Source organism: Phyllostomus discolor, chromosome 12, assembly GCF_004126475.2.
Source record: "Phyllostomus discolor isolate MPI-MPIP mPhyDis1 chromosome 12, mPhyDis1.pri.v3, whole genome shotgun sequence".
Taxonomy (NCBI): domain Eukaryota; kingdom Metazoa; phylum Chordata; class Mammalia; order Chiroptera; family Phyllostomidae; genus Phyllostomus; species Phyllostomus discolor.
Genome location: NC_040914.2, coordinates 49,075,322 through 49,098,292, shown reverse-complemented (window position 1 = coordinate 49,098,292; position 22,971 = coordinate 49,075,322). Strand labels below are relative to the sequence as shown.

The window sequence follows — 22,971 nt, the reverse complement described above, 5'->3', positions numbered from 1 at the left end:
ACACCCCGACGTAAACAAACACTAGCAGCGTATCAACGAAAAACTGTCCTGGAGTAAATATTTAATTCTGGGTATCGAACAGGCCAGTAGAGGCCGCAAGCCATTCTTCTGGTTAATCACTTTGTCAACATTCATTGTATGGGGCTCACTTCCCCTGATGAAGAGGATGTCGCCGGAGGTGTCCAGTCAACACGGCTTGTGGGAACGGGGTGCAGAAATGGCCTCCAGGGGGCGCCAGTGTCCGAGCCGGGCGGGTCACTTCCGCTGGAAGGCCTGGCTCACCCTTGCGCTGTGGTGGACACCGAGCAGCCCACGGGCGTTGGCTCCCAAACCGTCACTCACGCTGACCCCGCCCGTGAATGTTTGCAGAAAATGGCGTTAGCTGGCCCTGGCTGGTGTGGCTCAGTGGATTGAGTGTGGGCTATGCACCAAAGGGTCGCCGGTTCGGTTCCCAGGCAGGGCACAGGCCTGGGTTTGTGGGCTCAGGTCCCCAGTGGCGTCCACGGGAGAGGCAACCACACATTGATGTTTCTCTCCCTCCCTTCCCCTCTGAGTAAATAAAACCTTTTTTAAAAATGGCGTTAACTGAAGCCTTGAGGCTCAGAAGAGCCGTGAAAACACTTCCAAGGGACCGAGGCTCCCTGTCTGTCCCCGTGTTAATGGGACACGTTCCCTGCAGGAGCCGCGTCACCAACGACCGGGAGGACCCAGGGTAACTGTGAAGTGTCCCTCTTCCACTCAATTAAGCTCAACAGAGCCACTGAGAGAGTGAGCGCCCTGCTCACTCAGTGCTCCGTGAGATCGCCACTGTGCCCCGATGCACTGCCTGGGCCAGGGCGGCAGGAACCGATGGGGGCGGGGGGCAGGGGATGTACCCTCCTGACCGCTCATCTCAGCACGGCGCCACTCCTCGTGCTGTTCGTGCTTTCGGCATCTCATGTCTGAAAACTCAGCAGCAGTCCCTTCTCCCGTCAACACTCCCAGCTGGTGGCCCACACGCTGAGAAGTCCGCAGCGCGGTGTCACGCTGGGAGGAACGGACAAAACTCACTGAGACAGTACGGTCACAACCGACAAAAACGCCGGCGAAGCTTCTCCCTCTGCCCCTCGAGTGGTGACCCTAGGACCTGACCCCGGTCACCACGGGCTCCTCAGCCAGGAACAGGTCCCAGCAGCACAGGGCACCGCCACACACGGTGTCCACCCTCGGTCCCGGGAACCCCAAACCCTTGTCACGGCAGGTCACGGCAAACACAACTCACCTTGCCATGGGGCGGGGAGAAGACGACACGGGGGCGGGCGTGAGGCTCTATGAGGACAACACGATTAGAGACGCTCTCTCTGCAGCACACACACGTGCCCCGCAAAGACCTCGTCCAGAAACACCTGGGCCAAGGAGATCAAAGCCTCGTGGGAACGGGCGAGTCCGGACCGGAGGGCAGCTGCCCGCGGAGCCGGCCGGTCCCACAGGCCAGAGCGAAGTCCGCAGGGCGCGGGCAACCTCCCCGCTCTGAGCGCGGATGCTGCAAACCGGGCCCCTGGATGGACCCCTCAGAGCTGCAGGGAGAGGCGTGCTCACCTTCGCTGCCGAAACAGAGCTACCCAGGTTTTGTGCCGACACCTCCGACGCATCAGCACCTCCGAAACTGGGACTCAGATGGCTGCCACGGCTTCTCACGCGGCACCGGCCAGGCACACGCACGTGACCGCCAGAGAGGAGCTCCCGTGGCGGGGCGGAATCTGCCAGCCCCCGGTCCCCGGCAAAGGAAGGGTGGGATTCGTGGGCACAGTGCAGGGGCTGGAGTATCGACAGGACGCGTTCCTGATGGGTCCACCGAAGCTTTCAGGGACCAACCAGACTCAGAACAAAGCAGGAAGACGGGCGTCGAGCGCCAGAAGTCGCGGGCACGGAACAGAAACAGACGCCAAGTTCTTGAAAGTGGTTTTACTTCGGATTGGAAAACGAGCGGGCTTCCGCCCCGCCCGCGGCAAGACACACAGTAACTCACGAGTACAATGCTGGTCGGGTCGGCGGAGGAAATGTACACACCCCAGTTTCGCCTTCGTGCTCTCGTCCCTTTTAGAAAGATACTGTTTACCAAAAAGAAACATCAGCAGTACAGGAAAAACTATTTTCCCAGTAAGTTTACGAAAACCTGAGATTCCCAACGGAATCAAGATTATCTTCCCGCTGCCACCACTCCGAGTGGAATCACGTGCTTCCCGCAGCACTGCCGTCCGTCGGCACCCCGAGAGTCCGTTCCCGCCCGACGACGGGGGCGGCCCTGTGCCAGCACAGCCAGCGTGGCGCGTGGGTCTCTGCGAGTGCGGAGCGTCTGAAGGAGGTGGCGAACCCTGCGTTTCATTTTATTTTATAAATAATTGTTCCCTTAGCAGTAAACACAAGTCCACACACTCCCAACAGTCCTGGAACATAAATACCGTGATTATGCGCACAACGGCAGGACAGACGAGTTGCAAAAAACAAACAAACAAACAAACCGAAAGCTCAACACCTTGATAAAAATTCTGATCAGGATAAAATGGGACTCTTTTAAGATTTAAAACATCGTCCAAGGAACATCACATTTAAAATCTCCCGCGGTCTTACACAGGTACCAGGGGTTTCCGGTTCTGGAACACATTTTTCTGTTGTGGACTGAAACTCGAACACATTGGGAATTGCCGACTTCAGGGGTGACGTCAGTTTTGGTCTGTCTTTAGCGTTATCTTCTTTATAAAAAGTTGCACTAAGTGTCCGTGACTGGTCTGAGCGGTCTTCGGGGCTCCATGAACGTGCGTAGAAGAAATTCCTGAAAGCCCACAGCACTTCATCTGCACACGTCTGTAAAAGAATCTCCTCTCAGAAACGGCCACGGTCCGCAGAGCCACACACACTGACGCCAGCGAACCGCACACAAAGGCTCTCGCTAGAGAGCTCGCGCTCTCAGAAATGCCACGCACGCCCGACCGGAGGCGACACCCCGACCGAGCGGCAGACAGAGTCACACGTCTCGTCTGCACGCAGAGCTGACCACAACCTGATTCACGGTATGATGGAAACAAGCGGAGGTTTAAAAAAGTTTTAATTGAACACAACAATTCCATGGAAGGAGAGGATAAGGGATGGGATGACAAGAAGTGTTTGGTCTTAGTAAGGCAATACAAAATAGACCCATTATCGAAGACCGTTTCCTTCTGGGAGACCAACGGCCCCCGAAGCGTGAAGGGGAGTACAAGAAGATAGTCCCCCGTGGGTGTGGTGTCACTGAAGCCGCTCGCAGGCGCTGCCCCTGCAGCCACGGCGCGGGGGTCTGGAGACGAGACCAGGGGCCCGGGCACGGGCAGCACACGCAGCACACGCGGTCGGAGGGGCCAGCGTGCAAGGCCTGCGGCCGGGTGCTCGCTGCGACGGGGCTGGGGCCTTTGCCTCCCTGTCGGAGATTTTAAAAAATAAGAGTGAAATGAGATTTAAAAAAGACCCCAAAGGAAGCACACACGAGGTCAGGGCGACAGCACTATAGAAAAAACAGTTGCAGCTGATCCGGAGAGATGACCAGAGACCTTTCAGTGCTCACACGGAAGTACACAGCACAGACACGTATGTTCGTTTGCACAAAATAAAATGAACGTCATTCGCCACCAGGAGCCTTCCCCCGAGAGAGGAGACGCGTCGGCAGCGGCAGGTCACCAGGCGCTGTCAGGTCACTGCCGAGGGAATCCAGCTGGGTAAGAGAACTAATCACTTCCCTACACGTGGATGTTAAGATGACAAATCAGATTATTTTGCAAACTAATCCTGAGAGAATCTGTTTACGATTTAAACAGTAATGTTATGTAAAAAGTATTAACAAATCCACTATTACAAATATCAATTTCCTATACGGTCATCTATATATACACACAATAAAATGGTAAATATGTGCAAAAATATTTTTTAAAAAACATGCACAGGCCACTCCCCCCTTTGGGATCTGGGCTTTCTACGAGATGCCTGTCTTCCTCCCCCCCGGCCCTCCGAACTCCGAGTTCCTCCTCTCCCCCCACCGACTCCTGTTCCCCTGACTCTGCATGAAGCCAACGAGAAGTGCATTTCATTTACATTCAAGCTTCACACCCTCAAATGACCCTGTTGTAGCGTATGACTCATCCAACGAGCAGCCTCCCCCCCCTCCGCTTGCTCTTCGTTTCTGCTGCGTCAGGCTTCATGATCCGTTCCGTGGCGAGCTGGGAAAAACGCTGATCGGCACGTGGACAGCGCCGGGCTGGGGCGCGTCCCCGGAGTCCCCCGGCCGCGGCCCCGGGCGTGAGGTCTCTGCGCAGAGGCGGTCCGCCACACCACGCCGACTATCTGCACAGGTCCGAGAGCGGGGCGTCCCTCTTGTGCCTCCTCTTCTTGCCGTGGAAATACTGGTTACTGGACCGGCCCGGGTGCTGCTTGTCAGTTGCCGAGGCGCCGTGGCCCGTCTGAGCCGTGGCCTGGAAGCCTTTGCTGGAAGACCGGAAGAGCCGGGCTGGCCCGTGCTGCGGGAGAGGAAGTGGGCGCCAGGAAGTCAGCACCAGCCGCTGCACCCGCACACCCACCGCCACCAACACTGACCCGGGGACCTCCCACGCCAGGGCCACGCTTCCACTGCAGGTGGAAAACGACACTCCGGGGGTTGCCTCTCTGAGACTGAGCTGCTTTTCACCGGGGGCACCGAGAAGCCCAGGGCGCTCACTGCCTGGCCCTCGCCACAGACCAGACGCAACGGGCGACTTTTCTCAGGGGACCCTCGGCCCACACACCGCGTGCTGACCGGTGCCGCAGTGCTCAGGCATACAGGGGCGCCCCAGCCCGGTCAGCGGCGTGGCAGCTGGCGGCCCCTCCCCGACGGGCGACGGGCCACCTGCCATGCTGACTGCCACCGATGCCGGAGTCGGCACTCACGACTGGGGCCGGGAAGGCGAGGTGGGCTCTGCAGGGCACCGGAGGCGCAAGGCGGCCGACACAACAGTCGCTCCCTCTCGCCGCCCCTGCCCTGCTGTGCCCGGAGGGCTCAGGGGCCTGAGGTCGGAGCCCAGGGGATGTGGCTTCTTTCCCTCGTTTTGGTTCACTGCGATGATAAAATTTTAGGAAATAAAAGAATCTCTAAAACAGAGGCGCTCCGTGGCCTCCTTTAACTGAGACCCTAAACAGCTGAGCGCAGCAGTCCGCGCCCCGGCCCCCCAACGCGGCAGCGAGCGTGGCGCTGCAGAGGGGCTGCAACGCGGGCTCGGCAGCAGCACCGCCTGCCGAGGGCGGTCAGAATTTAGTTCCAACGTGAACGTTTCACCTAAGTGTCACACGTGCTTGATGTGATCCTGTTGCAGAATCACACGCTCGTGGTTTTGTAATAAAAAGGGACGTCCCTGGTGCCGGCCCTGTGCCCGCACAAACCACATTCCCAGACGTGTGCGACACGGCCGTGAAGCCGCACAAGCAGCCGGCGCCTGCGTGTGTTCCGAGGACAAGGATCCTGCACACCCTGGCGTGGCTCCCTGCTACTGGAGCTGCAGCCGAGCGGCAGGCTGGCACGTCTCACCAGGGGCCCCGAGGCCCACGGGTCCCCGGGGCCACCCTGGGACTGGAAGCACCACTGTGCTCGGAGCCTCCCAGAACAAGGCAGGGCTGCACCTCAGCCCAGAGTCGTCCCGGCCCGCGACGCGCACTGACGTGGCTGTACGTGCTGTGCACCCGACCCACACGCACCTGGGACTTGCTGGCGCTGCCGGGCGTGCCAGTGGCCGGGGTGCTCTGTGCTCTCCCGCCGGCCTGCGAGGCCTCCACGGTCCCCTCCTGCGGCCCCGAGCGGTGCCCGGGGCTCGGGCGGCAGAGCAGCTGCTTCGGGGTCTTGCACGGCGTCGCGTCGGAATCCTGCCACGAGTCACGGGCGTTACAATATGCCGTGTGAGTAACTCAGACACTCAACGTTAGGACGGGAGACCGCCTCAGCGGAGCACTCCCCGGGCCCCGTGCAGACGTCTGGGCCTCTGTTTCGGGAAGCACACGGAGGGATGGACCGAACAAACCGCTCAAGTTTCCCTCTGGACACCGAATGCGGCTCGTTTTACCAGGGGGCTGCTGCGCCCTTCATGCCACCAGCCACGCCTGACCTTGGCCATCACCTTGAAGACGCCCGCAGAGGTGCGAGTCCACGTGCATCTTTATTTACAGAAAACGGGCCACAGTGCAGGGCGAGGGGCGGGACTGGGAGGGTGGGCCTAGGGCCCGGTCCCCGAGTCAGTGTCTCTTCAGAAGAAGGGGGGCCTGAGAGGCCCTACCCCCATCTCTGTGACGGCAGCCGCTTCGGGGAGCCCTCCCCGCAGGCACCCTGTGGGCGCGGATGTCCCGGAGCCCACGGCGGAGCCCGCCTGGCCGTGGCCTGACCTTGCTAGTCTGCTCTCAGGTCTAGCCTGAGCCCCGCACCCCACCCAGCACCTCCGGGCCACAGCCTCTGGCCCTGCCGCTCCGCCCCCGGGCCGGCTGTCCAGCGCGGCACTCTGCCCTCCGCGGCCCTGCTCCAGGGGCCAGAGAGGCACCCCGCCAGTTCTGCATGTGAGGCTGCACAACACCGCCACGACACACGGTCCTCGTCAGCAGTAAAAAAACGTCCCTTCCCTACTTAGATGGCTTTTCACGTCACATGCCTCGCAAAGCCAAAACTCAAGTGACAGGTAAGCCCCTTTCAGATCCCAACTAGGCCAACTGGAAAGCAGCCCTGACAAGAAAGAGCGAGTGCGGCCGTGACCCACGCAGACGCGCTGGGGACGGGGCAGCCGTACTGCAGGGCCTTGGGGGCGCAGCCGCCAGGCTGCTTTTTGGGGGCTGGGAACGCCGTGCAATCAGGTGACGGCTGCGATCTTGTGAATATACCGACAGCTGGTGAATGACACACTTTTTAAATGGTCAACTGTGAGAATGGTATCTTGAGTTGTAAAAGTTAAACCAAGAGGCTCAAGAACACTGCTGAGCAGGAGGAGCCCTACACGGGAGAGCACACGCAGCCAGCACAAGAAACCCGGGGCAGGCGGAGCCGGCCCGCCGTGTGCGGCCCTCCGGGCAGTGTCACCTCGAGGGCGGGGCTGGGGACTGCCCTCCGGGACGCGCAGCCTGTCTTGCTGGGTTTGTCACACACGTGTGTGTGTGTTTGTGAAAATTCAGTAGACATACAATTAAAACTTCCTCATGTGTCGGTTTTACACGAAAAGCAAAACGAAAACCAGAACCAGAACTGGACTCTGGCCAGCGAGGAGCCCGCTGCAGTTCTCTGGGGAACCGCCGGGACGTGTGCAATGCACGCGGAAACGTGTCAAAGCACGGACGGACAGATGGACGGACACGGCTGGCTGGCTCGCCCAGTGTGCGTGGGGCAGCCCGGGGCGGCGTGGGTGGAGGCTCGCTACCACCCGCTCACTGTCGCTGCCCGCCGGCAGAAGCAGGACGCGCGTTCCCGTCCCTCGCCTCCCCAGTGACCCATCAGAAAGCCAGCCGGCCCCGCCCCCAGACGCCCATCCCGACAGGCTTCCCGGGCGCCTCCGGCTAGAAAGGCCCAAGGCCCGGCTTCATACTTACGATGTCACTAGAGCTGGACTGTGTGGCCGAAGACGAAGACACCGGACCTGATGAAGAGTTTGAAGAGTGTTTACTAACAGATTCCGAAGTTTTACTTCTACATTTTCCAAGGGCTTCCTTTTCTTCAGACAGATTATTATTACATTTATCTAACTGCTGAGAATCTACTATCAAGGTAACACCATTTCCTGAAAGAGTGGCAAAAGATTGGAAAACGTTTCTTCCCATTAAACGCACACAACTCAGCAAAGCCTCGAACAGGGGACGGGCGGGCGGACGCCTACCGTGGCACGCGGGCGCGGGCCTGCTCTGCAAGCCCCACTGCTTCGATATCCAGTCTCGGTAGGTGGCCACCTCGTCCGTCACTCTGATGATCCTGCCCAGGATGCTGCGTGCGTGGGAGGAGGAGAGAGGGAGGGCGTCACCTGGGAGGCCAGCAGCCACAGCCAACCCCGCCGCGGCCGGCCGGGGGCAGGCGCTCACCTCTCGGTCTCGTTGTTGGGGTAGTACTTGGCGATGGGCGACACGGCGTGACTCAGGACCACGTAGGCGTAGTCGAAGGCCTGCTTCACCTGCATGGCCCCGTACGAGCTGCGTCCCACATCGTTACCTGGGGGAGAGGTGTGCCGTGAGACGGGGAGCTTGCCGGCCGCTTCATACGGCTGCGTGCTCACCAGCCCTCGTCCAGGAAGCACGGGCAGGTGCCGTCCCCCCAGAGTGGCCCTTGGGACCTGGGACCCCACCACCCCCGGCTCCGAGCCTGAGCATCGCAAAGTGAGAAACCGTCCGGGGCCCAGGTCGCCTAACACACTCTGGCCTCGCAGGGGCTGTCCCACCGCCAGCCGACAGACAAGAGTCCCTGCCTTTCCACCCGAAGACTGAGACCAAAATGAACCGGAAACACCCGGTTTCCGCCCCCCAGCGGCTCTGTGACTGGCTCCCACTCCCCCCCAGGAACACCCAGACGGCAGACCTCTGGGGGGAATCTGTGTGTCCTTTACACAGAGCAGGCTCCCAGGGAGCACCTCCCCAGGGACCAAGCACACACACGATTGACGATCACAGGCCAGGAGAGGCTGCTGGCACCTACTCTGAACCACCTTTCCCACTGACTTTCAGAGTTAACGCATGAGCGCCAACGGCCACGAGCACGCCCACTGAGGTCCGATAACACAGAGCGGAAGCGTCTGCGCTCCCAGCAGGAAACGCTGTTGCCGGAGCCACCGGGAGACGGGCGAGCAGAGCGGCAGGAGAGCAGAGCGCCAGGAGAGCGCGGGAGGAATCCCTCTTGTGCTCACCCTCAGGCCGCCGGAGGCCGGCGAGGCGCAGGCAGGCCGTGCACACCCAGAGGGGAGGCTCCAAGAGGAAACCCGTCGGCGACTCTCTGGGCCTGAGCGGCTGTCCTCAGCGGGGCTGCCGCGTCCTCCCCACCACGCCCCGGCTGGACCACCCTGGCAGACCCAGGCCGGTGGGGCGATGACCAGGGGAGGAGAGGGCACGGGGGCACGTGCTGACAGAAGGAGGGAGACCGAAGTGGGTGGGGACACACGACACAACGCACAGGTGACGTGCGGCAGGCTGCACACCTGAAACCTGTGCAGTTTCATAAACTCAACAGCAGCAACGAAACCCCCTGGCTGGCCACAGGCGGGAAGCAGGCCTCGACGGCAGGAGGCCGAAGGGGAAGAGGCTGTCCTGCCGGAGACGCGCGCAGACCCGCCCCGACTGTCACGTCGGTGGGTTCCACGCCCGACCCACCTGAGAGTCTGCAGCGTGGTTTCCTTTTCTTTTTTTTAAGATTTTATTTATTTTTATACAGGGGAAGGGAGGGAGGAAGAGGGAGAGACACATCAATGTGTGGTTGCCTCTCCTGCGCCCCCTACTGGGGACCTGGCCTGCGTCCCCAGGCGTGTGCCCTGACTGGGAATCGAACCCATGGCCCTTTGGTTCCCAGGACAACACTCAGTCCACTGAGCCGCACCAGCCAGGGCTGCAGCACGTGCTTCTGGAGTGTGTGTTTACTTTCATGTTCGCTTATGAAACACTCCGATGAAACACGGAACGGCCGCAAGGAGAAGCTGGTCCTTCGCTCTTTATCTACAGAGAACTCCAAGTGCAACGCAGCGGCTGGCGATGCCCCCCCACATTTACCTAATTTCAATACCTGGTTGCAGAGGATCTTCGATGTAAAGCATCGATGGCCGGTAGCCGTCCAGCATGTTTTTCTGCACTTCGTCTTTGGCCACGTACGAACCCCCGTCCTTTATCCGGATGCCAGTCTTTAAATAATTGAAGTGCCGTCCATATAATTCAAAAAACTCTATCAAGAGAACACCATAGTTTGTGTTGGGGATGCAAGCATCTTCCCTGGGGTGCAACTAAAACCAGAAGAAGAGAAAAAGACATTATGTTGGGCACTCTCCGCTTCATCGAGGGGGGACAACAAATGACATCCTGGCGGCTATCAACTCGTGACACTTGGTGGGGCGGAGCGGTTGGCACGTCTCGAGGCCGTGCTGCTGTCACGAGGCACGGCACGGGCTGGGATGACCCAGGAGGTGCCCCGGACGCAGATGGGGCCGGCCGGGCAGGACGTCATGGACTCGCGAGCAGAGCCACGTGCACCCGGGCCTCGGCGGGCCTCCTCGCGCCTCCGGCCAGGCCCCTCCGGCCAGACCCCCGGGGCAGCTGCTTAGAAGACATCCCTACTGTGGCCTTTCTCCTACCCTTCACATCCGTGCAAACCACGGGATGCCTCTGCATGTTAAAGCTCGCAGTGAAAAGTCCCAAATAGACTAAAACGTATGGGATTAAAAACAAAACAAATATCCTTCCCTAGGGAGTTTTAAACACGTGCTTGCTCAGTGACAAAAAGGTACCCGGTTCCAAAAGTCCTGAGCATTCAACAGACGCATTGCAACTAAGAGTCTGACTTACATTTCTCCAAAGTGACTCCCTAACTCAGGTGTCAAAGTTAGTGCGCACCAGCACGTCAGAGCCACACGACGTACCTGCAGGAAACTGACCGCCATGAGGAAGAGGCTGTAAGAGCCAATGCCACCTGTGAACACCTCGTTGAGGTCCCTCTGCAGCAAGAACTGTTTCAGCACTAAAACCAAGTAGGGCAGCACAGGGTACTTCTGAAAGAGAAGAAATGGCATGTCCGACGGGTTCCCGCATGAGGAACAGCCCTGAGCATCAACAGCCCGCTGGTCTCTGTGCATAAACCGGTCCTCACATCGCAAACTGTGCTGGAGACGACCTTCCGTCTTAAGAGCCCGCTACGAGACAGTGCGCCGCGGGAACCTGGGGACGTGCAGCGGTGAAGAGCGGCCCTCACCTGAGCGCGCCCACTCTGGCCGGTACGGCAGGAGGCTTGTTTGTGAGCAGGAAACACAACCCGGACGGGACCAAGTCCCCCCGAAAGCTCACAGCCAGGGAAAGGATCGTTGTCCCTGAGCGGGGCCTGGAAAGGGCAGCCCAGCCTCCGGCTTCCGTGGGGGCAAGGGACCGGAACCTTCCCAGCTTCACAGGGCATGTGAGAGCGCCTGAGCCGGCACTCGGGGACCAGGCCCGAGGCCGGGGACTCGGACGAGGATGACGCAGGCACCAGCTTCTAGAAAGAAGCCTTCGTGGCCACGACCCAGTGGTGGTGGGGGTAGGGGGCAGTTACTAGGGATTTCCAGCTTCTTCCTGACACTGACTATGAACACGTACGCTTCTGTAAGGAAAAAAAGTGCGCACTTCTGCAAATCGTGCCAGAGTAAACACGCACGAGAAACAACGAAAGTGTGCAGGAGTAACCATTTTTAAACATTATGGTCGAAGTCAGAAACAGCATCTTCAAATGAAGGGAACATGTCTGTGCTGACATGAGAAAAACTTCTAAGATGTGAAGTTTTAAAAAAGTATAAAATAATATGCATACAGATGCTATTTTCCTTTGTGAGAACAAACAAGATAAAAAAGGGCAATGATCTGCAGCCACAAGGTGGCTGCAGCCACAGGTGACCGGCGTCTCCCTGTCCTTGGCCGAGTCCCCCGACCCGGGAGGACACTGGGACCGGAGCAGCAGAGTCGAGTCCCCGCAGAGTCAGGATGCCAGCAGGGTGTGCCTTCCCGGGGCAGGGGGTCAGAGCCCCGAGGACACCCCGGCAGGTTCCCGGTCTGAACGCTGGGAGACCGAAACGGACGGGGCCACTCCACCTCCGCCTGGTCTCCCCCAGAGTGGAGCGGTTCTTCAATGGCTTTCTCGGCCTTGAAACCTCACTTGAGCTCACACTGAAATCACCACCGTCACCAGCAGATTTAAGGACAGCAAAACCAGGGCACAGAAGAGAAGCTCCGATAGCCACATGCACACGCACACAGTCTGGCCGAGGCGACCAGCGCTGAGAATCCTCTGACCTTGGTAAAGTCTTTGATGAGGTCCGCGGCTCTCACGCCATTCTGCACATTAAAGCTGATGTCAACTTTCACTTCAGTAAAAGAGTCTGTTAACTTAATAATAGGTACCTGGAAGGGCAGAAAGGTAAAATTAGAACACGTGAACGAAACTGCATGGGCAGCGAAGGTGACCAGACTCGAGGCCTTGACCTCCTGACAGGACATGAGTGTTCTGGACACTGCACACCACGGTCGCCCCGCCTTCTAGAAACTTCTCTCTGCACAGTTAGCGTTTTACCTCATATGACCTATTTTACCATGTCTATTGGCTGGGAATTCTGAGACAAGCAACAGAAACCTTTCTGACACTTTACGCACTTGGGAGAACAGGCCCCTGCTCAAAGGTGACGTCAGTCACGAGCCTCCAGCCCCGCGCCGGTTTCTAGTGACACAGCGGCCGGATCCTCAGCCTCACGCACAGCCCACCGGCCCCGGGGCGGCTGCGCACAGGGCTGTGAACGCAGCCGGGCAGTGCGGGTGCCGCGCGAGGCCCGTCCCCACGTGAGCAGCGACAGGAGGACGTGCGTGAGGCCGAGGAGATCTTTCCGGGGGTGGGGGGGAGCTCGTGTGCACAGTGCGGAGGCGCAGACCGTGCGGAGCCGGGCTCCAAATCGGGGAGTTTTAATTAAAAAATGCAAGCTGTTTTGTGTCAGAGAAACAAAATCTGCAAAATAGGTGAATTGTGAGCTTCCACGAACATCCTTCCACGGCCACTCCCAGGGTCGTTCAAGCCAGGCTTGGCCGACACGACTCCCACCACAGACTCGTCCCGCGTCCTCGTCCCAGCAAAGCCTCCCAGGGCTGTGCGGGCGACGGGGGACTTCATGGAAGGGACGCCTGAGCAGGGCCGGCCTCCGTCCCTGCGCACCCCACCCCCACCCGAACCCCGGCGCTCCCAGTCTCCTGCCCGGCAGAGGACGTGGGGGGACTCACAGTGGCTTTGTCTAGAACTTTCACCGAGTCCTCATCCGCGACTTTGTGTTTCCGAAGAGCCTCTTCCAGGGTCCAGAGGGGCAGGTTCTCCCACTTGCCGAACACCACCAGGTCGATGTCACTGGACACAGAACACACGCCCGCAGGGGGTTTGAAGGGGCGAGGACGCGCACTCGGTGGGATGCAGGCTCGAGCCCGCCCCCGCCCCGCGGAGCCCCAGGCGTCGTGGCGACTGTGTCTGAGCTGAAGGGGAGGCTGCGACGTCGCCAGCCGCCCCCACTCAGCCAGTGCACACGAGCGAGGCCCCAGGAACAGGCGAGCGTGTGAGGGGGAGAACCTCAGAGAGCGCCAGCTACCGCTTCCTGCTGGCCGAGGCTCTGGGGCTAGGAACCTGAGCCCCTCCGCGTGGCCGCCACTCAGACCAGTGAGTGTGAAAGGCACGAGGCCCCCACTTGCGTAATAAAGGAAACACTCCCACCCACGCCTCCTTCCACACGCATGGAGCGTCTGCAAGGAAACGCAAGGACGGACGGCAGAGGGGCCCTCCGAGGGGCGGGGCTGGGGACACAGGGTGGCCGGGCTTCTCCCGGGGACTGCGTCCGGGTCCTTCTCACATCTGAACTGCGGGCTGTGCCGACTGCTCACACACCCCCGTCACGGTTTTTAGGGAGGTGACTCGGGGCGCTGTCGAAGTCCAGACCCTCAACAAGGACAGATCCTGACGGCCCGAGCCGAAGGCTCTAGGGCGTCGCCCAGGCCCGGGCCAGCACAGGGAGGGCGGAAGTTGCTGGGGCCCACGCACGTCAACGTGTGCGAGTTCGGGCCGGAAGTGGAATCCAGTCCCAGTCAGACAGCAGGCTGGGAGCCTGCGACTGCACTGGGCCTGGTGCCTCTTCACACTGTGTCAGGAGGGCAAACCTCACGTTAAGTGTTGTTACCACAACGAGAACAGAAACTAAACCACGGTGGAAGGCTTTTCCCTTCAAGACCACCACACCCCAATTCTCAGAGAACAGGTCTTCCTTCACCCCTCGGGAAGCCGTCCTGTCCCCGGAAGGGCCCCCAGGCTGAGGGCCAAGCCAGCCCCCGAGGGTCACTGAGATACAGGGGCCCTGAGAGACCACGTCCGCCCTCAGGGCGGTCTGCACCTGCACTTCTGCGCTGGGGCCCACAGTGGGCAACAGGATGAGCTCTCGACACCGAGAGGCCTGGCCCGGGAGCCTGCATGGCCCTGCGGCAGGAGCAGGGGCCTCCCCAGAGCCCCCCGACGGGCACGGGTGAGACAGTGGGTGGGGGGGGGCTGGGCAGCCCGCAGGGCGGGGCGCTGCTACGAGTGCTAACTGACGTCACCGCAGCGTGTCCCCTGTCCATCCACCTGAGATGACACGATGACCCCTATATTGTGTGGCGGGACGTCCACAGTGACACCCTACCTCCAGATAACTCAGGTCGAGTACAGTAAGTGACTTTCTGTTTCAAACATCATTTGTTTCTACACTTACACAATCAACAGCCAAAATAAATACACTCCAGAAAAATGCACAACCCCTTGAAAGCTTCATTAATATACTAACCTAGTAGGTAAATACAGGCCAGTTTTGAAACTCCCAAATATCTGGACCTGAAACAGAAACAGTTATTTTATTGTTTTCAGCGGAGCTACTGCCCGCACCTTGGAGAAATGCTGGTTTCTGCTGCCCTCTACTGGCCCTTTTCAGTACTGCAGGGGCAGCTTCCAACCCCATAGGCAGACATTCCGAAGGCAGTTAAAACTATTAGGTTCAAATATCAAACATACAGACTCAAAGAGGAAACTTTCAAAAGTAGCACTCGGGTCACTGGCGCTCCCGTGTAGTCACAAACCCTTGCTGCGTGTGCTGAGCAGAAGTCACCTCACAGATCACTGACTCGGGGCCAGACGGCGCCCCCTGCAGGATGAGCGCTGGTGCACAGGCCGGCCCGAGAACTGTCGCCGTGGCTCCCTGCAGCGAGCGGCACAACGCTGGGACGCGCCCACCGCCCACTGCAGAGAGCGCCGGAAGACTCGGGCCGGGGTGTGGATGTGACTGACCACGAGGAGCAGGGGGATGGGGGCGGGGCACAGCCTCGGAGGAGGGCCGGCCCGGGCCCCTGCTCACAGTGCGGATGGAGCTGCTGCCTGGGGGCACGGGGGCGGGAGGAGGAGGAGGAGGAGCGTGGGCCAGGGTTTCCTGCCTTCAGCACCACTGACGTTTGGGGCAGGCCGTTCTCAGCTGCGGGGGCTGTTCTGTGCACTGCGGACGCTCGGCGACCCCCGCGGAAGCACCTCACCGGTCATGCTGATAAGGGTGTCTCCCGCCCATAATGCCAATTACCCCCGGGGGGCAAATACCCCCCCCCCAGCTGAGAGCCACTGACTTAGGACAGCAGAAGCAACAAGGGCTGTGGTGGCTGCTCAGCCGAGGACTAGCGTCCTCCCCTCTTCCCTTTACCTACAGGATCCCACCTGAAGCGTCTTTGTTTTGCCACCTGGGAAAAAAAACCAACCCGACTCCTGGTTTCCCCGTGGCCACCCCACAACAGAGTCTGAAGAAGAGTCAGGTGGCACGCAGTAATGGATGCTAACAGGTCGCTTCTCAGAACGCACCAGACTGGACACCAGACCCTCAAGGGAGCCGGAAACATGCGGCGCCAACTCGGGGGGGAAACAAGGACCAAGGGGAACGGGAGGCAACCTGGCTGGGTACTACGCCTGGGGGGCGGGGGCTGGGGCCGGTGCGCCGGCGCCTGCCTCAGATGACACGAGCCACCCCACCCGACCTCTTCAGTCGCTACAGACAGCCACGCAGCGCGCGTCCCGGCAGGTGGGAACAAAACCGCCAGGGCACCGCCCCGCGCCCACCACCAGGGGGCGCGAGTCCTGGTCCCGCGCGCCTGGCGCATCGGCGCTGCAGAGCAACGTGGTTCTCAGTAAGGCGCCGGCTCAATGCCAGTGATCCGGAAGCCCAGTTCTAACGCTGCACACACCTGTGGGCCTTCAAGGGTTCCTTCCACGATCACCGGGCAGAGAGGCACGGACCCCGACGCACCCCGCCCACCCGGCGACCCGGCAGCGGGCACTCACGTCCGCGCTGGGCCAGAGCTCCTTGATCACGCTCTCGATCCGGCTCACCACCTCCATCCGCATCTTCTCCTCCTCCGGCCGCGGAGACATGTATTCGTAGAAATCACTGATTTCTTCATGCAGCCTGGGGGGAAAGCAGAACAGTTAGTATGGGCAGGGCCGATGCACGAAAAACCAGTATCTTCAATAATCTCATCTAATCAAGTCTCGTGAGTCAGCTGATGACTCTGCAGCCGTGAGTTTCTACCCTAACTGTAAGGCTACAGTGCGCTCCGAGCTACACTGGGAGCGCACAGAGCTGCATCAGAAATGCCAAAGTACTGCGAAGAACTGCGAAGTCCAAGGAGTCTTGGAGGAGGACTAACAGCCCCGCCAGCACCTGTCACCAGGGGCTGTCAGGCACCATGCGTGTACCAGGATCCCTTTCGTGTGCCCCACACACACACACACACACACACACGCACACGTGCGCGCCTCTCCGGGCGTTGACACCTTTTCCGGAAGGGAAGCTGTCAACAGCGACCACCCCGGGACAGGCACGCAGGGGCGCTGGGGGCTCGGCCGTTTCCCTCCATCTCTGTGTGCACTGCCCCCACCCCCCGCCCAAGAACAGGGCCTCTACGCCCCCCTGTGCAGTGAGTACATGTGGTGAGTGAGTGAGTGGGGACGCTGCACAGTTTGCACAGGCTGCCTTTAAAAAACGCACACGTGCTCATTACCGTTGTGTGTTTTTGCAAGATTTGGATACCAGGGAAAAACGCTCACTGAAGAAAACGAGCCCTTCAAGGAGAGAGAACCCGAAGCCACTGTAACAAGCCAGCCTTGCAGACCAAGGCCGGCACCACCGGCAGCCAGGGAGCCTCAGCAACCATAGAGGGAGCTCAGCAGCCGGCCTGTGGGGGACACAGAGGGACCCCAAACCCATGCTTGGAAAGCCCCTGAAAACCCAGCGCAGTGAGTCTCTGCTCGTCTGAGTCGCCATTCCTAGGGACCTGCATGTCTCCAGCTGCCTCTGGGGAGCAAGGAGCAAAGGCCCTAGCCCCGGGCCAGCCTACTGCGGAGTGAGCGGCTGAGTCAGGGCCCCAGGATTCACAGACACAGAGAAAACGACCCCCGCCCCCACCTCACCGGTGCTGCTGTAGGCCCAGCTGCCAGCCAGGCAGCTCCACCTAGACGTCACATCAGACTCAGGACGTCCAAACGTGACTCCAGGTCTGTCTCCAACCTGTCCCCTCCCTAAGACGCGGTGGCCCACACAGAAACGTCAGGGTCATCCTCCCTTGTCCTCTGGAGCCAACAGGTCTCCCAGTCCTGGCCCTTCCACCCCCTCCAAGTGAGACCTGTCCCACCTGAGGGTCCCAGTCCTATCTCCTCTGAAGGCCTCCCCCGTGGTCCCGGGGACTGCCAGGGTCCCTTCCAGAGCACCGGCCTGCCCGCCGCCCCTGGCGCAGCACACAGAATCCTGTGCGTCCAGTTCATCTCTGCCGGAGCGCTGGCCCAGGCAGACCCCGGAACACAGCCCCCCAGAGCTCCAACGTCACCTCCCAGCACGACTCCGGCCCCCGGGGGTTGCCATCCACTCCAGTCCAGACCTGCCTCCTGCAAGCGGGGGCCACAGCCGGTTACCCCCTCACCAGCCTCTCCACTCGGACTCACCTCTCCAGGACTCGGCCCCACACGCCCAGACCCAGGACCCCCGGTTCAGAGTGCGCATCTGTCTGCCCCACGTCCACACGGCCGTGAAGGGGACCGTGCGCCTCCACGTGAGCTCGGTGCCAGGACCCGTGGACACAGACCCGCCTCGCGCTGGGGTGAGAACCACAGAACTGGAACAGGGGGCAGTGTGGCCCGAGAGCCACAGGCGTCCTCCAGAGTGAGGGACGGCCACCGGTGGCTCAGAAACATGCCTCCCTGTGCGCGGAGACGCGGCCTCTCCAGGGGACAGCAGCACACGGACCACGGACGTTTCGCCAAGCCAAGGTGACAGACATTTACAGAATGGAACACCCTACGACCCTTACACGTTCAAGTCCGAGCAATGTGTCCAGCTTTCCACAGTGATGATAAGAAAAAGAAACATACTCACACCCCCGAACTGTCACGTTTCCTAAGATTTTTTTTAAAAAAGGGAGCGTGGGGAAACGGAGGACAGCGTGAATGAATTTAAAAGGAGAGGGTCTACCTGTCCGACCCCCGCGAGCTCTGCGGGCGTGCTCGGCCTCGCACGCGGCGGACCCCCACACCCCCTGGTTACGAGCCGGGAGCGCGAGTCCCGGGAATGTGCCCTACAGGCCGAGTTTTCCGTTTCCTCCTTCTTCTGAGAGGTGCTCCTACCCGCTCTGCTAGAAACTGGAGCACCCTCTCAGCGGCCGTCTGGTGCTCTCAATTCCCGCACCGGGTTTTACTAGGCCAGGGCTCCGGGAGGGCGGAACCTCACTGGGTTTCCTCTGTCCCGCCCCCGCCGCTGCTGAGAAGGAAGGAAGGGACCATCCAACTTCTTCCCTCAACTTCTCCTCCCCCCCCCAACGGGGCTTCTTCCTTCCAGCCCCGCCGCCACTGCGTAGCAGTTCTAAGGTAAAGGAAAAGAGCAAGAAGAGGAAGGAAACTGCCGCCTCCAAGCTGCTTCATCCGACTCCCGTCATTAGCTCTCCCCTCTTCCAGGAAAAACTCGGAACTCCCCCACCACTCTGAGCCGGCTACCCAAATTTGGAAACGGCTGGGAAGCTCTAAGAATGGCTGACAGTATGCCCTAAGACCAAATACCTTGAGATAAAAGCCTAGTTCATAAACTTACTCCCCAAGTGGGAGGGGTTCCCAAATATTTGCTGAGTGGAAAAACAAGCAAGGCTTAATCCTTCCGATCTAACGAGGTCCAAATGCCAATAAGAATGGGTGTTCACAGAAGTTTGTTATGTATATTTTTAATTGATTTTAGAGAGGGAGGGGGAGAGGGGGGCAGAGAGAGGGGCATTGATTTGTTGCTCTACTCATTCACGCACTCAGTGGCTGCTTCCTGCACGTGCCCGGACTGGGGATCAAACCGGCAACCTTGGTGTACAGGGGGCAGCGTCCCAGCCTCCTGAGCTACCCGGCCTGCGCGGGAGTTTGTGTCTCCACCGTAACAACAAAACGTGGATGTGTCTAGCCCACACAGTTCTAACGCCACAACTGTATCCGCTGCTCCAGTGGAGGGGCTGGTGTTCAAGCACAGACGCCGCTCCAGAAAGACACACGCGCCCGCACGTCCTCCCTGCCGCCAGTGTGGTGAGGGGCGCGCGGAGCCAACACAGGGCACCTCGCTCTCGAGGGCCCGACGCTCGAAGATCAGATGTGCCACACGTGTCAGTGGTGACTTGCTTTACAAATCCCTCGCGTGGAAGAAGGTAACCGGCTTACATGTAACACCCGTGAACTGATTACTGCCGATCGCCCGGGCCGAGGGAGTCGGGAACGAGGCCGACAGGGAGAGACGGACACTGTCATCGTTTACCAGGTTCCTCTGGTGCGGGCAAGACCTGCTGGGTAAGTGCTGGCACTGTCCAGGGAAGCTTTTTAAAGCTCTGGGGAAAACACAGAGACAAACAGACTCACAGAGAATGCACTCGCACGTACGCCAAACACACCGTGTAAACAAGCCTCGTTGACTCTATGAGGTCCTGTATCCTTTCCGATCAGAACAAAACAAACTGTGAGCGACATGCGGGAATGTGCAGCTGTTTGGACAGCACTCAGGAAAAACATGTAAAGTCACCCAGAGCCCCGGCCCCCAGGCCGCAGCACACAGCCGGCGGCCACCGTGCCGGACACACCCACCGCCTGCTGCTGACGGCGTCCCTCGCGGCCCGTCTGAGCCGTGGGAGACACGGCGGCCGCATCCCAGCCACCACGCGTGCCGTCTGAATTTTAATGGCCACACGTTGTTCTAGCATACCAACGAACCATCTTTCATCCCACCAATCCCTTCCTGTGGGGCACTCGGGTCACTTCCCATTTTCCACGACTCGATTTCATAAAGCCGCCTTCGCACAGAACTCTGTCCTCGACGCTCCTTTTCCTCCTGAACAAACTCATCCCTTGGCGCAAAGCTGTGGGCAGCTGAGACCCTCACGGAACATTCCCCAAATGCCCCCATCGCCAGGTGGGTACTGACACAGTCTCCCCCAGGAAAGCACGAGGGTCCCCTGCAGCCCCCACCCCACTGGAAAGCGTTTCATTTGTATTCTTTGACTCCTACCTCGGCCAGGGATTTTCTCTGTGTTCACTGGACACTTGTATCCTGCCTCTTCCTACTCGTCTCAGTGAGCCACTGGACAGCATGCACTTGGCAGCCTGGGGTCAAACCTCGGTGGCACCCCACCCTCCTGGGCACGGCTGGTTGGCTGCCCGACCTCTGCAGCCCGCGCGCCCGTGGGCGACGAGGAGCATGCCTCTCTTGGGGGGCTTCTGTAGGGGTGAAACGAGGGTCTGGACAGCGCTTGCTACGTGCTGAGCACACAGTAAACCCACGGTAAATGCCGCCCACCTACCACTGATTATTGTTAACAAATGCTCACCACACGCCTACAGAGCGTGAGGCACCACGACACCCCACGGACCAAGACAGACACGGTCCCGGCCAGCCCCCATAAAGCCGGTAGCCGACTGCGAATCAATTTTTTATTCCTATTTTGGGGTTGTGCTTATTTTCTTATTGGCTCATCCCCATTCTTTACATATTATGGCTATTAGTCTTCTGCCATCGAAACCAGTCTGTTCCATTAGTCTTTCCATTTTGTGCAGCGCTTTTTCGCTGTGCGTGAATTCTGTACTCCCATGGACTTACACCATTGAGTCTCCGCCTGAAAGGCACAGAGAGCTGAGTAAATGGATGGGCCTGTGCCACGCACCCGCAGGGCGGGGGTGCGCAGGGAGGGCAGAGTGGGTGCCCGGGGAAGGCCATGCCCACCTGCAGAAAGAGGCTGCCCCTTCCGGCTGCCAGCTGTGGCCACACGGGATGTGAGCTCAGGACTGCCAACGCTCCCCACTTCTCGAGGTAAGCCAGATACCCAGGCTTGTAGGTAAAATTTTTATTTCAAAATTGACATAATTTTCAAAAGGTGATTTAAACGAGGTGAAACAGCACAGGCACCGTAACGTGTGTGCAGTTCTGACGTCTGTAATCTCCGCCCTGCGTCTCCCTTTCCTGCATGTTCCAGAGGCGTTCTGACCTTGAGATCAGAAGGACATCCATCAAGAGACTGACGAGACAAACCACAGACTGGGAGAACCTGTAAAATGCACCATCTCACGAAGGGCTGATGTGCAAAATACTCAAGAACTCTTGAAACTCAAAACAAAAAAAAAAAAACAACCCGGTTAAAGACCGGGCGAGCTCTGGCTGGTGCGGCTCAGTGGATTGAGTGCTGGCCTGCAAACCAAAGGGTCGTGGGTTCAATTCCCAGTCAGGCAGCATGCCTGGGGTGTAGGCTAATGATTCTCTCCCTCTCTTTCTCCCTCCATTCCCCTCTCTCTGAAAATAGACAAAAGGAAAAAAGAAAAAATGGGCAAAAGACTTAGACACTTCAGAAAAAAAAAAAACAAAAACCCACCCAGATGGCAAGTAAGCATATGAAGAGGTACCTGGCATCGTATGTCATTAGGAAGTTGCAAATTAGGACGAGATACCATGGCACACCTGTCAGAATGGCCCAACCCCAAAACACCGACACCGCTGGCAAGGACACGGAGCAATGGCAACCTTGGCCACAGCTGGCGGGTGCTGCACGGTGCGGCCACCGCGGACATTCGGCAGTTCCTCACCACACCACACGCACTCCCCCGGCACGATCCAGCCACCGTGCTCCTTTGTATTCACTGGAACGAGCTGGAAACGCGTGGCCACACAACACCCACACGTATTTCCAGCAGCTTTGCTCGTAACTGCCAGGCCCTGGAAGCCACCGAGACGTCCTTCAGCAGCTGGCAGATACATACCCTGATGCCCCCAAACAAGGAATGTTCAGAAGAAGTGAGGTATCAGAGCCGAGAGGAGACACAGGGGAATGTGAAGTGTTTATTTATTGCTAAGTGAAAAAAACAATCGAAAAGGCTGCACGTACTGTACAATTCTATCTCGCACTCTGGAAGAGGCAGAGCTACGGAGACGGTAGAAGGGTCGGTGGTTGCAGCCGCTGAGGAGGGAGGGAGGGGTGAGTGGGGGGGCGAGGACGATTCCAGGGCAGGGAGATTATTCTGTGTATTCCACAGTGGGTGTGTGTCTCATACGTTTATTCAAACCCACAAAATGTGGATCACCAAGTGAGGACGCTGACAACTACGGGCGGGCCAACAGGGGCGTGTCAGCATAGATTCACTGATCGGAACCCACGGGCCCTGGTGGGCTGTGGGAGGAGTCAACTTTGCTATGAATCTCAAACTGCTCAGAAAAAAACATCGTCTATTTTAAAAACCTGACTATACTTCTTCCAGTTATTTTTACTTTGTCACTTTATCTCAACTAGTTAGTCAGTGTCCAGCACGCTTTACTGATTGAAACTCGGATGCTCCCCTCTGTCCCCTGCTCCTCGCAGCAAGCACACCGCCCCCCGCCGCTCCCCGGAGGGAACAGGCCTGTCCCTGCCGTCCTGTGTGATCCTGTGGTTGTGCCGGAACACGCACGACATCCTCCCTCATCACAGGGATGCAAATCAAAACCATGCTCAGATGCCATTTCATCCCGTCCGAACGGCTATTACTATCTTTAAAAACCTCATAGAAACAGGAAAAGTAAAATAAAAAGTAAACTAAAAAACGAACAGGAAATAGCGTTGGTGAGGATGCAGAAAAATCGGGACCCTCCTGCACTGCCGGGGAGAACGTAACGTCACTCGGCTGCAAAGGACGCCCGTCCAGCGGGT

The 22,971-nt window shown here is 59.0% G+C and overlaps 1 protein-coding gene across 2 annotated transcripts in view; it reads right to left on the bottom strand.

Annotated features, from left to right (window-relative positions):
* Positions 1–3,068: 3,068 nt before the first annotated feature.
* TENT4B (terminal nucleotidyltransferase 4B) overlaps positions 3,069–22,971 on the bottom strand; it is a 33,970-nt gene continuing 14,067 nt past the window's right edge. The window contains exons 2-12 of one of the 2 annotated variants that reach the window (XM_028502087.2): positions 16,076–16,199; positions 14,547–14,593; positions 12,973–13,093; positions 12,001–12,108; positions 10,605–10,733; positions 9,758–9,971; positions 8,077–8,203; positions 7,878–7,981; positions 7,594–7,781; positions 5,731–5,895; positions 3,069–4,523 (exon numbers count right to left, since the gene is read on the bottom strand). In XM_028502087.2, the coding sequence (XP_028357888.1) occupies positions 4,347–4,523; positions 5,731–5,895; positions 7,594–7,781; positions 7,878–7,981; positions 8,077–8,203; positions 9,758–9,971; positions 10,605–10,733; positions 12,001–12,108; positions 12,973–13,093; positions 14,547–14,593; positions 16,076–16,199 (1,504 nt within the window). In that variant the 3' untranslated portion in view covers positions 3,069–4,346. The remainder of the gene's footprint in view (positions 4,524–5,730; positions 5,896–7,593; positions 7,782–7,877; positions 7,982–8,076; positions 8,204–9,757; positions 9,972–10,604; positions 10,734–12,000; positions 12,109–12,972; positions 13,094–14,546; positions 14,594–16,075; positions 16,200–22,971) is intronic. The other variant, XM_036013514.1, reaches the window with a different exon arrangement.